This window comes from Taurulus bubalis, assembly GCF_910589615.1.
Source record: "Taurulus bubalis genome assembly, chromosome: 9".
Classification (NCBI taxonomy): Eukaryota; Metazoa; Chordata; class Actinopteri; order Perciformes; family Cottidae; genus Taurulus; species Taurulus bubalis.
The window spans coordinates 17,621,816-17,635,670 of record NC_136597.1 but is presented as its reverse complement, the minus strand read 5'-3'; the positions used below and the strand labels follow the sequence as shown (position 1 = coordinate 17,635,670).

General features: G+C 40.8%; 2 protein-coding genes across 2 annotated transcripts; one reads left to right on the top strand and one right to left on the bottom strand.

Annotated features, from left to right (window-relative positions):
• Nucleotides 1–2,696: 2,696 nt before the first annotated feature.
• Nucleotides 2,697–3,887, bottom strand: lrrc10b (leucine rich repeat containing 10B; the record flags this gene model as incomplete). The annotated part of the gene is made up of 1 exon (XM_079223267.1): nucleotides 2,697–3,887. The coding sequence occupies one exon, from the start codon at nucleotides 3,885–3,887 to the stop codon at nucleotides 2,697–2,699; it is 1,191 nt and encodes a 396-aa protein (XP_079079393.1).
• A 4,260-nt stretch (nucleotides 3,888–8,147) lies between these two features.
• On the top strand, nucleotides 8,148–13,850 carry fads2 (fatty acid desaturase 2; the record flags this gene model as incomplete). Its single annotated transcript, XM_079223039.1, is given in 14 exon segments — nucleotides 8,148–8,170; nucleotides 8,172–8,178; nucleotides 8,922–9,167; nucleotides 9,608–9,718; nucleotides 10,080–10,277; nucleotides 10,365–10,466; nucleotides 10,543–10,668; nucleotides 10,764–10,824; nucleotides 10,904–10,980; nucleotides 11,134–11,231; nucleotides 11,618–11,714; nucleotides 12,165–12,244; nucleotides 13,442–13,567; nucleotides 13,799–13,850. Coding segments are annotated over 14 exon segments (1,404 nt in total).
• Nucleotides 13,851–13,855: the final 5 nt, after the last annotated feature.

Sequence of the window (13,855 nt, the reverse complement as noted above, 5' to 3'; positions counted from 1 at the left end):
CTTCTGCCGTCACCACGGTCCAAAAGTAATGCACCAACCACGAAGTCCATTGGAAAAAAGGTGATATACTTTTATCTTGTAGTTGTTTCCCATGTAATCAACATTACCTCTGTGTTTGGAGCTGTTATCAGTTGTTTTAGCCTTTTGTTGTGTTTTCTAGGAGCCTTCAGGGTTTCTTCTCAATGCTCCAAGCAACCAGACTTTTCCTCACACACCGTTTGATCGCTCACACTTCAACACACATTATAAAAGCGTGTAAGTTTGTTTGATACCTTCAGATAATGTTGAGGTAAGCGAACATTACAGAATATTATCCAAGCACATGTTTAGTTGACAAGAGTGTTGATTTTTTTTCCCCCAGGTTTTGTCATGGTGCCGATTATGAAAAGTCAAAATCTGGCCACATTTATGCAGGAATTATCAATGGAAAAAGGGACAACAGCTACAATCGTCGAGACATTGACAGGTACAGGAACAAGCTGTACACATGATGTGCCATCATGCCTATGCTTCCTTTGACTCATTCGGCTTACTTTTATTTCACAGGTTCATCTTTAGGGGCTAAACCTTCTCACGGGAAGGAACCTGCATGACTAAAAATAAAATGTTGAGTTTCTTAGTAACACTTTACTCTGGGTGATTTGTGCAGAAATAAACACTATGGAAGTGTGTAATTACGACATATTGCTATGATCAAATCCTGAAAACCTTCATCACTTCCTCGTCTGTATTGTTTTACAACAGTCCTGTCAAAAAATAGCTTACTTTCATCTCTTTGTTGAGTCCTTTTTGTGTGAGCTGAAAAGCTGTGGGAAGTGAGTCGTGTGCAAGCCAACGAGGCAGTGAAAGAGTTGATGCATTGTCTTTGACTCGCTGTCACTGGAGGATCAAGTGTCCAAAAGCGTCACATTATGTGTCGTATACTGTAGCTCCACACTACTATACACACACTTTTACGCTCTGAGGCACATGGAGTTCAGCAACGCAAAAGCAGCACAAAAAACACTTCAATCTCATTGCAAACAATTACAAAAAAAACACACTGTCTGACCGGGCCTTCGTCTTGTTCAAGCAAAATATTCTCTGGTTCTAGCTCTTCCAGTGTAAGCTACTGCTGCATTACGTTGTCTTTAATTAAGATTACAGTTATGTATTCCTTTGGGTTTTTGGTCAGGACATTGGAAGATGTCACATTTGGCTCTGGGAATCTGTGATGAGCATTTTATGCTGTTTTATGACATTTTTAAAGACAAAATAATCAACCTGTTAGTCAAGACTTTTTTATAAATTAGATAATAATAAAAATGATCATTAGTTGTAGATTTACAGAAACTTAGATTTGAACTTACTCAACAATTTTTAAAATTGCTTAATATTTTTTTTAAACTGACAAACAATCTTTTCAAATCTTCTTTGTAAACTGAACTTTTAGTTTGAGACTGTTGGCCAAACAAAACACTCAATTTGAAGATATCAACTTGCACTCTACTGCACTGTGGGTGGCAATTTGTTCTATTTTCTGATATCCACTGGATCAATCGATTAAATATTCAAGAAAATAATCAGAAGATTAATAATTAAAAGATCATCATCCGCTGACATAACACAAATAGCCGTACATACATGTAAAATGTATGGTTTTATATATAAAAATATGAGTCTGTTCTCCAAAAGTTTCCCTGAGCACAGACGCAGGAGTCGGGACACGCTGCCACATGGGTACGAGCATAAATATTTCAGCGCTGTGATAAATATTTCACTCTTTCAATGAGATGTGAGAAGGAAATACGTGGAGGCAAAGAGGATTGGATTACAAACGAGCCCCACATGAATAATGAGTGCGGAGATGAGAGCAGAACAAGGGCCGGACCTGCTTCATGTTGGAGACATGGTAGAAAAGGTGCCGTCTCTGACCAAAAGGAGTATACAAAGGTCACGACGGGGCCGAGTCTCTGACCTGCTGACCTCCTGCTTGACACTTTTGTGAGTCTATTTCATGTCTGGAGCCTCCCTCTGGACTTACCTTTTATGGTGAGGCACCCCAGCTATTCATCCCTCTAATAATCCTGCTTGTCTCGCTCTCTTTCTTGGCACTGACACTCGCAGGATTGCTTACACAACACTGACAAGGGTTGTAATAAATATTTTGCAAATCTAAATTCAATACACACATTTACATGTGCACCAACCGTCTCGGTTTATAAAAATAGCAATGAGTCGAGGCCTGGGATGCACTGGCACATAAAACAGACACTGACCATGATTTGTGGAAATACTACAGAGTGTCAGTGAAGTAAACAGTATAGCTGCTTCCTTTACTGGGTCCCTATTAAGACATATCTTCCCATAAATGATTGACACCGATTTAAGTTCATATTTAATAAGGGAAGATGGTGTACACAAAAACAACCCTAATGTAACACACCCATACACACACACACACACACACACACACACACACACACACACACACACACACACACACACACACACACACACACCACCTGAGTCCTGCTCTGATTTGGTCATTTGCAGCTGATTGAGATGTCAGTTTCATAATGCCTCGATGCTTATTCATTTTCACAGTTAACGCTAGATTAGCAATTAGCAGCACAGCTAATTTGTGTCAGCTTCTTTTCTGTCATCCACCTCCGCCTGCCTGCAGAACATCTGAGTCTGAATGTATGCAGGGTTTTTCATGCCCCTTCATCTTGTCTCCCAGAGTCCTGCAGCTCCTCGTACTCATAGTCCATCTGAGCCCTCTCGTACTCCAGCTCGTCCCCCTCATACTCAAACCCCTCTCCCTCACATATCAGCTCCTCCGTCTCATATTCGACCCCCTCCTCGTCATATTCAAGCTCAGCTCCGTCGTACTCGGTGACGGGCAGCTCCATATCCTCCTCCTCATTTGCCAGGGCCGCTTCCTCGTCAATGTCTGCGTCCTCAACAGTCACCGCAGTTTGCTTTGAGTTGGAGCTGCTGTTCTTCAGGATGCCATGAATTACCGGCTCCTCCCCTGCCAGAGCCAACTCTTCAGCCTCTTGCTCTGCGGCCTTTCGTAGTCTTTCAATCTTGGCCTCGCGCTCCTCCAAGAACTCTGCAGCGCCCTCCCCAACCACGAGCACCTCCTCGCCCACTCTAGGAGGGCTGTCCACTGGGTTGTGGTCGTAGGAGAAGAGCCGCAGGGCGTGGAGACGCTTCAGGCTGGGAAAGTCTGTTATCTTGTTGCGGTCCAGATCTAAAATCTCCAGATTCTCCATGCGTAGCAAGACTTTGGGGAAGGTATCAAAGCGGTTCCCATAGAGCCATAATCCCCTCAAAGCCTCCATACGGTAGAGGTCAGAAGGCAGCGTCTTCATCCGGTTGTCTCCAATCTGAAGGGACTTGAGGTGGGGCAGGTCGTAGAGCTCCTGTGGAAACCTATCAAAGTAGTTGCTCTCCATCCACAGGCAGCGCAGACTTTGCAGGTTTCTCAGCTCAGGCGGAAGGGTCATGAGCCGGTTGCTGCCCAGGTAGAGGCGAGTGAGGTTAGTGAGCTGGCAGACGGCCGCGGGAACATCCTCCATCTTGTTGAAATCGAGGGCAAGGATACGCAGACCTTGCAGCTGGGAGATGCTGTCCGGTAGAGTGCGCAGGCGGTTCCCACAAACATACAGCTTCTCCAGATGCAAAAGTTCACTGACGCGTGACGGCAACCGCTTAAATTTACGGTAGCACAGGTCCAGCACGGGATCCCCACTCTCGAACAACTCCTCCACCCCCAGTGGAAGCTCTGCCTCCACCTCCACCGCCTCCTCCTTCTTCTTCTCTGTGATTTCGGCCTCTTCACCATCCTTCGCCCCCTCATCTTCTTCTTCTCCCTCTCCCTTCCTGGAGGAGTTGCCCATGCTGTGGCCTGCTGTCCCTGACTCCTATGTGAGTCAGGACACAGTCATTTGATGAAGTAGTATCTGTGACAAGTTAACCCTCCGCCTGGGAGCTAATGTTGTCTTGTTGTTGAACCCACCGGCTGCAAATGGCATCATGGTCCGGGCCAATTAACACACTTGCAGCCATGCCACAGTAGTTTGTCTCTTCGTCACTTCATCTGCCGCTTGATCAAAAAACACCAGTTGAAGATATCTAACAAAGTGTGGGGTAATAGTAATGACAGTTGTAATAGTAGCAATAATAGTGACAATAATAGTAATAGTGCCGCTGGTAGCTGAGCTCAACAAAAATAGAGCAGAATTGTGTGCTCAAATTGAATTATTGCAGTCCTTACCCTCTCCTCTTTAACTTCCTCCAGGCTTTGAAAAGAAAGATAACGCGCAGCTTTCAGGTCACCTGCCCACGTGATCCGGTCTCTCTTTCTGAATAGGAAAGAAGTGGCACTTTAGGAGTCTAAATAGTCAGTTTAATGTCCCTCCTCCTGCCGGGTGTCGGTGGATAAGCTCACGGTGCGCGCGCAGCTCGGTGACCCTGCCGGCAGCAAAGAAAAGCAGTTAATGGAAGTGTGTCCACTAGTTAATGCGGCTGCTCCCCATTAGAGGGCGAGGTCTCCCGGAGTTTTAATCCGCGCTGGAGAAGGAAATTGCACATTTTGGGAAATTGCAGCGCTGACTGAGCGACTGTGTGTCCTCTCCTGATGTTGGCCGCTTCTCTCCATCAGAGAGAAGGTTTACATTGAACCGCTGCCTCCCTCCGCCTTCCCTCTGTAACCGGAGCAGGGGGCATTCACGTCACATGGTCAGTGAGTGTGTGTGTGTGTGTGTGTGTGTGTGTGTGTGTGTGTGTGTGTGTGTGTGTGTGTGTGTGCGTGTGTGTGTGTGTGTGTGTGTGTGTGTGTGTGTGTGTGTGTGCGTGTGCGTGTGTTTTAAGTAAAAACGTTCTCTCCTATCAACCGCTCTGTCTATTTAAACGATTTAAAAGAATAGATTTTAATTTTAATACATTTGTTTATTCTTGTTTTTGTTTCAATAATAAGCCCACTACGCCTACTTGTCTGTTTATTATATCTGGTATCTCTCACAGTGACCATGTAATGTACTGTAATGTCTGCAATAATGTAAAAAATAAACAGTTTTAAGTCATCACTATTTAAACTGCCCATCTGCTATATGCTGATATGTATTTTATTATTACAGAGAAACCCTAAGTTGTGTCATTATTGTATTGTGTATGTTCTTTGTATGTACAGTAACTAGTCTTCAGGCAATACAAACCAAAGAAAACATCTAATTAAAATAACACGGACAAGGGCCATTGCACGGTATAATGAGTAGATTTGTATTTTGATACTTCATGTATGTTTTGCTGATGATCTTACACGCTTTTAGTGAAGTAACATTTTGAATGCATGCCTTGTACTTGTACACTGTAAATGCATAATGCTTGTCATCACAAAGTTTGCTGGACCTCCAAAGTAACTTTAGTGCTGGTTTGTATCAAACACGAGAGACATTAGTTCAGCAGGTTTTTATAGACCAATTAAAAAGCTGCGATGACAACCTTCATATAATTTTCTGCTATGACACAGAACAGATGCAAAAATAACAAAAATAACTTAAAAACTGCTGCCAACCCTCAGAGTGTTCAACCTGAGATAAGTGTAAGAATGACTGATGCATTAACGATCAGATAAGCAGCATGGTTGAGTAAAAGTCTCACTAAATGTCATTGACAAAGTAAAAGTTTTGCTTCACCACCTAAACAGGTGGATAGATGGATGAAGAGATACCGACTATACTGCAGTTTGCCTTGTCATGAATGTGACTCGACTAAAATTATTCATACACTGTGGCTCAAAATAGCTCCAAAATTTGATGAGCCCAGAGCAAGTTTGGAATAAAAGGACAGCAGCAGTTACAGCACAAACTAACTGTATCCAGTTGAGGAATATTCACATCCTCTTGTTCTAACTGTGTACAAATACTCCTTTACAACTGCATAGTGCAAGTGGTATGTACATTTAGTCAAGTACTGTACTAAAGTACAATTTTGAGGTACTTTACTTGAGGATTTCCATTTTATGCATCAGTACTCTGTACTTCAATTCAATATCAGGGGGAAATGTACCTTTTACTGCATGTATGTGGATCTATTGAGTACTTTTGCTTCTTCATTACATTTGTGCGTTTAAATACTAGTATAACAACGTATGTAGTATTATAACTTTCTGTAGTAAAACTACTTGTCTGGAAGTAAATCTACTTCAATTATACTTCTTAATTCAGGATAGTTTACTTTTTGAGCAGCATTATGATTATTGCTTTTTTTTACTTGAGCAAAACATCGGAATACCTTTTCCAACACTACAGTACTAGTATTAATATGTATTTGCATAAGGTCAAAGTACTCATTATAAATTAGCAATTCTTCTAAAATTATGAATGCATGAATGTGTTACAGTCATCTTATTATTGCTGCAGGTGCAGGTGGTGCATAGACTGAAACAACGTTATATGTTGTTGGATGGTTTAATCTGCTGCAATGCATCATATTTATTAAGGACCTGAATGTAAAATATTCATCTAAAAAAAGTCACTCAATTGTTAGCTGTTGGATAAATAGTAGAATATGTCTGGTTGAAATGCAGAAGTTTGAAAAGTCTCCCAAAATGGAACTACTCCAGTTAAGTAATACTACTGTACAAAAGATACTTTGTTGAATTCTTGACAACAGCAGGCTGATTGATAGCATGTTTTGTTGGTTGTGATACTGAAGAAAAGCCTGGAAAAGCTGCTGGGGTCAGATGTGCAGCGCTTCTGTCAGCCTGATGAGCTGTGGCAGAAGAAGCAGACAAACGGGGAGACAGGCCACGCGCTGCTTGAGGATAATCCTGTCTGATATGCTGAGAACCAAAAGAGCTGATTTGCACGTTTCTGCATCGCATTCAAACGACCCTGAAATGACACAAAGGACTGTAAGCAGCCGACAGAAAGACAGAGACCCCGGGCGGTGACTGGATGTGACTGCTGAGGTGAATGTGTTGGATCCAGATGAGAACTGCATGGCCCGGCCAGCATGGGAACATTATGGAAAGACAACAACAACAAAAGTAAAAACTGAAATAAATGTAAACATTAATGGTTATTTTCCACCATCCAAGATCCAATCATTAATAATAAAACATCTAATTTTGGGTTGAATTACATTGTTGCATATTTTTCTGATGCAACACAAGACTGTCATGATACCTGCTGTTGTTACATCCTCAGGGGTGAAATGAGGACAAGGAAGATATCTGAATAAAGGAGCACATCTGCTGGTGGAGTAGGGAACTGCAACACCTATTTTATAATATGTAATTTAATATTGCCCAGGATTATAACGCGTGACAATAAACTAACCAGTGCCCTTGTTTTCAGTTGAAGAGAGTTTCAGTTATATGACTGCTGACTGTGCTGGCTCTGTGTTTACTGATCACGAGCGTTCAGTTGGAGTCAAACGTCATTTTTAAAAGATATTGATTCCTTGAACACAACATGTGATATTGTTATATATATATATATATATATATATATATATATATATATATATATATATATATATATGTATATATATACGTATATACATATATATATATACGTATATATATATATATATATATATATATATATATATATATATATATATATATATATATATATACGTATATATATTTTCACTTTGACTAAGGAGCTCTTTATGTTGGTCTAAAAAATAATGATAAACTTCCACCTTAGATAATTACTTTTAGATAAGGATAAGGACACAGACAGACAGATAGACAGACAGACAGACAGACAGACAGACAGACAGACAGACAGACAGACAGATAGATAGATAGATAGATAGATAGATAGATAGATAGATAGATAGATAGATAATAAATCATACAATAAACACAGTAAATAATCAATCAAATAGAATATAATGGAATTTAAATCTGAGAATATAGACTGAACTACTATTGAATAGTACAATGATAATACCACGAAACACTGTCCATTATACTATGAATATAATACATGTATATGTAATGGAGGATGATCTAAAAGCGTCTCTTTCGTGTGAGCGCACAGACGAGACAGTGTGACATGTCAGACGAGCTGCGTGTTGAGCCTATTGCACATCAGCCAGCGGTCCAGGATATACTGTACGCCGATTGGCCCAGAAACCCTCGAATGATCTGCTCGGAATTTGTACTGTGAGTGGGTGAATGAGTCCATGCACATTTTAGGGAAGACGAGAGGATGAATTTTGTGATTTTTGAAATGGGTCAAAAACGAAACGGGAGCAAATAAAGTGAGCCAGTGCATATGTGACTGAAACCCGGGGAGAGTAGCCCAAATCTGGATACTGTAAGTGTGAAATATTTTACACCTTCATGTCGCGGGCCTTTACAGCCGGCCGCTATCTGCGAGTATTGTTCAACTAATCAATACACAGGCGATGCGCGTTTATCGATAGACTGTCTGTGGTTTGATGGATCAGCGTGTTGTTTTTACACGTGGACCGGTTATTGTGATAAACTGCGACTTATTGCGCTGCTGTAAAAAACGAATAGTCACACACAAATCCAAATCACACGCTAAATATAGATTAATATTTCATTACACGAGAATTTTGCAGTTAATGTAAACGCTATTGGAGGCTCATGTCGATACAGACACAATTATGCAAATGGAGAAAATACGCCCTGCCTCACCAGCAGCCTCCTGGTTGTCGTGTTTCATCATCAATTATTAGTGAAGATGTTGCTTTGCTCTTTGTCTTACTTCGCTTGTGTCACAATCAGCTGTGTGGTCAAAGTAAAGAGAGCAACAGGTTAAAACCCTCTTCCTCTGGATGCTGCTCCCTCTGCACAATCTGTGACTGCACACTGTCAGAGGGGCGTTAAACACACCTCTTCTTCTTCACACCCAGGTGTCAAAGTTTGTGGCTGACTGGCCCTCTAGTGTGCAGGTGGACCCAGGCCAGAGACAGAAGTGAGGATGGGAGGTGGAGGCCAGCTGACGGAGCCAGGAGAGCAGCTCAGCGGGCGAGCCGGTGGCGTCTACACCTGGGAGGAGGTGCAGAGCCACTGCAACAGGAACGACCAGTGGGTGGTGATCGACCGAAAGGTCTACAACATTACGCAGTGGGCCAAAAGACACCCAGGAGGGATCCGGGTCATCAGCCACTATGCTGGAGAGGATGCCACGGTAATATTTTACATTTCAACACATTTCCTTGAAAATACAAGAGACCTTTGTTGTTGAGGTGTTCATAATTGTCAATGGTGGAATGTAACTAAGTACATACACACAAGTACTGTTCTCCAACACATTGTCGAACATTAAACCAGTGGTTTCCAGCCTTTTACTGTTTAGGTTGAGCTTCTTAACATATTTCACCATTGCACCACCTAAGAGACACAGTCCTTCTAAACTTCTCAAATTATTTAATTTACAGTGTTTGCATTGAAATTGAAAAACACAAAAGACTGCTATTTTTGGCACAATCATTACAAGCACTAATTAATGTATCTGTTGACCAGTATGCTACACCTTAAGCCCATTGTCTGCTTGTTTGAAACTCTAAAACACATTTTGCAAACTTTTTATTTTATTTACTGCATCACTTTCTCCTTTCTGTTTCCCAGGAGGCGTTCACTGCTTTTCACCCCGACTTAAAGTTTGTGCGAAAGTTTCTGAAGCCCCTGCTGATTGGAGAGCTGGCAGCGACAGAGCCCAGCCAGGACCGAAACAAAAACGTGAGATCCGTCTCAGATTCCTTCAATTAAAGATAAACATCTCATTATTTATGTCTCAGTGGGACAACATGGCAGGATTGATAGCATGTACAGAAACACCTGAGGAAAAGGACTAGGTCAGACCCTTGACACATCTGTTTTGTTATTCATGAGTCGAACGGTGTTCAGGCACATCTGAGATTCTGGACACTTGTGTCTTGAGCTGTTAAATAACTCAAACCGCCTTAATGTCTTGTTCTTTGTTTCTTCTTTTTTTAATCTCTGTACTAAAACTTAAAAGCTGCACGCCCTCAAATGTTGTAAGAACATCCCCTTTTTTTTTAACCCTCAATGACTGATATTTTTCCACATCTGCTCTCAGGCGACAATCATACAGGATTTCCACCATTTACGTGCGAAGGCGGAGCGCGAGGGTCTGTTCCAGGCTCGGCCTTCGTTCTTCTGCCTCCACCTGGGTCACATCCTGCTGCTGGAGGCCCTCGCCTGGATGATCATCTGGATCTGGGGAACTAGCTGGACACTGACCTTTCTGAGCGCCGTCATGCTGGCAACTGCTCAGGTGACTCAAACATCATTATCTCTTCCCCTCATGCTGTCATTGTTGATGAACTTTGAGTTAATGCTCGTTTTTCTTCCTCTTCTGTAGTTGCAGGCTGGATGGCTGCAGCACGACTTTGGCCACCTGTCTGTCTTCAAGAAGTCCAGCTGGAATCACGTGTTGCACAAGTTTTCAATCGGCCATTTGAAGGTAATTGGTATTCTCAATTGTACATTTTGATTTCTGAAGATTTGACAGAGATATAATTAAAGGATGGTTTTCTCAGGGAGCGTCTGCCAACTGGTGGAATCACCGGCATTACCAGCATCACGCGAAACCCAACATCTTCAGTAAGGACCCTGATGTCAACATGTTGCACGTCTTCGTAGTTGGAGCAACTCAACCAGTGGAGGCAAGAAACTGATTTGACTTTTTTTTCCCGTAAACACGTGTTATTTAATCTTTGACCAGCTTCTCATCATGACTCTGTATTCCTCTCTCCTACAGTACGGCATAAAAAAGATAAAATATATGCCCTATCACCACCAACACAAGTACTTCTTTCTTGGTAATTTTCTTAAACTTAAAAAAAGTTAAGAGTTAATCTCTCTTCATAGGAATAACAGTTCACTTTTTCTCTTTTATAGTTGGACCGCCTCTTCTCATTCCAGTTTACTTCCACATTCAGATCATTCGCACCATGATTTCTCGCCACGACTGGGTGGTAAGACGATGCCTTACAACGCAGATTATATGAGCATTTTCTTCATTGTGTCCAATTACATATGTCCACGTGAGCTTTATACAGATAAGAGATGAGTTTCAGGGAGTCTTGATCACAAAGATCGGTCATATTAACCCTCCTGTCTTCATGAAGGATTTGGCTTGGTCTCTGTCTTACTACCTGCGCTACCTTTGCTGTTCTGTGCCCTTGTATGGCCTGTTTGGCTCAGTGGTGCTCATCAGCTTTGTCAGGTAAACGCCACAGTCCAAACACACACTTACATTACCATCATGATATATTGTCATCAAACCACACTCACACATCTGCTGTTTGAAGCATATATTGTAACACATGCACTGAACAATTTAAAAAACAAAGATACACATTCATGCTCACTGACATAGAGAAGACGGATCAAGTTATTATGGAGGGGAATAAATACCTGACAACCCAACATTTGTTCTTTTAAATCTTTTATGACTGATGTATAAATAATCAATAAATTACTTAACTTAAATAAAACCATTAGTTTCAACATATGAACCACTTTTGAAGTGACACCTTGTTTTTCTACAACACCTTCATCATATGGTGTCACATATTATTCAGCCACTTGTCTTGTGTTGCCTTATATTAGGTTTTTGGAGAGTAACTGGTTTGTGTGGGTGACCCAAATGAATCATCTGCCAATGAACATCGACCACGATAAGCACCAGGACTGGCTGTCCATGCAGGTACCTGGTTTATTATCAAACTGTCCATGCAGGTACCTGGTTTTTTATCAAACTGTCCATGCAGGCAGCTGTGCCTGCTGCTGATGTGTTAACGCTCAGGGAACTAATATCACTGACTGCTTTTAAATCTCGAATGAAAGAAATAGAGGCATGTTCACAAAAATGTAAATGTTTCTTTAATTAACTCTACGTCACTGTTTCTTAGCTCTTAGCTTTTAGTTTCTTTTAACTAACTAGTTTCTTTTAACTAACTTGTCTTGTTCTGTGTTTTCTGTCTATGTTTTTTAGGTTTTTATTTCTGTCTGTGTTTTTTTATGCTGCTGTCTGTCTTGGCCAGGTCTCCCTCGAAAAAGAGATTTTTAATCTCAATGGGACTTCCTGGTTAAATAAAGGTTAAATATAAAAAATAAAAAATAAAAAACGCGTCTTTTGTGTCATCCTCTACTTTAGCTACACGCCACCTGCAATATCAAGCAGTCCCCCTTCAACGACTGGTTCAGCGGACACCTCAACTTTCAAATTGAACACCAGTAAGTCAGAGATGGAGTCCAAGGAGAACATGTGTTCATCAGTTCAACGTTTGGAGGAAAAACAGAGAAAAGCTCCTGAAATGATAGATAGATAGATGTATACTTTATTCATCCCCAAGGGGAAATTAGTTTGTCACAGTAGCAAGCAAAGTTACATAGAGACACAAACATATCAGGAATACAAAATACTCAATATATACAACAAAACAGCAGAGCATATTAATTTATGAAATTAGATAATAAAGAAAATGCAAAGTATATGCAGTGTATATGAAGTGTATATAAGTATGTACAGTGACTAACTAAACAACAACAGCGGTGCAAGGGCTATTGATGTTGATGTTGAATCAATAAAAGTAAAATTAAAAGTAAAAACATCTCAACGCTCCTGCAGCATGTAGTAATCGTCATCAGGTATTATGTAGCAAAACAATTTTAACTTCTAGTAAAGATCCCAAAGTTTTCAAAGATATGAGAAACGTGTATCACAGGATTTGAATATTTGACTCAACATAAACATCATGCAGTATTGAGCTGATGAGGTTTTGAAGATATGGGCTGTAGAGATATCTGTCTTCTCTCCAATATGATATAACTATATGGCACCTGACTTGTGGTGCTCAAAGTGCTAAAAATACATTTGAAAAACTCAACAGCAATGTCTCTTCAAAGCTTCTGACCCAGTTACTCAAGATGATGCACAAAGCTTGTTTTAAAAAGTTTCATGTCGGATTTATGGTTGAAAGAAAATAGAAAACTGTATTTCAAGGGGTCACATTTCTGCAACATGATCTTTTTGAGGAAATTAACTGAGAAAAGACTAAACTGTTCTGTAGTTTGTAAAATATGAACATTACGATGTTCTGTAAATGAGAGTTAGAGAACTTTGTCATTTCTGTGAAATATTTATATAATGGAATATCATATATACTGTATAATGACAGAAGTATATTGGATTGACTTGCACTTTTTTTGCTGTATTTTTATCTCTTTGTTTATTCGTTCTCTGTGTTCAGTATCAATTACAATAGAATAATCAGACAGCCAATGTGAACTTCAAACAACTGCTTTTTACTGGATGCAGCCATCCTTCTCTATGCGAAACAGTATGTTTTTAAATGTTGAATCTGATTATAACCCATTTGTTGAGACATGTTTGATGCTGATGGACGCCTTCTTTTTCCTTTGTCTCTGAAGTTTGTTTCCCACGATGCCGCGCCACAACTACCACCTGGTGGCCCCACTGGTCCGCGCACTGTGTGAGAAACATGGCGTTCCGTACCAGGTGAAAACAATGTGGCAAGGCCTTGCTGATGTTTTCAGGTAAGTCCAATACTACAATACTAGTAGTTTATCATCTACTGGCAGCATGAGACATGCTGAGGTTGTGTTCATCTGACAAAACAAAGGTGTGAACTCAAAAGTGCAATACCGGAAGTCAGAATACCGAAGATAGAATGAGATATACATTTTGTAATGACCAAATCAAAATTAGTATGTGATGAATTGCTCACTTAAAGTGTATGTGTGTATTTTTTTTCTCTTTTTCTTCAGGTCACTGAAGAACTCAGGCGACCTCTGGCTTGACGCATACCTCCATAAATGACAACT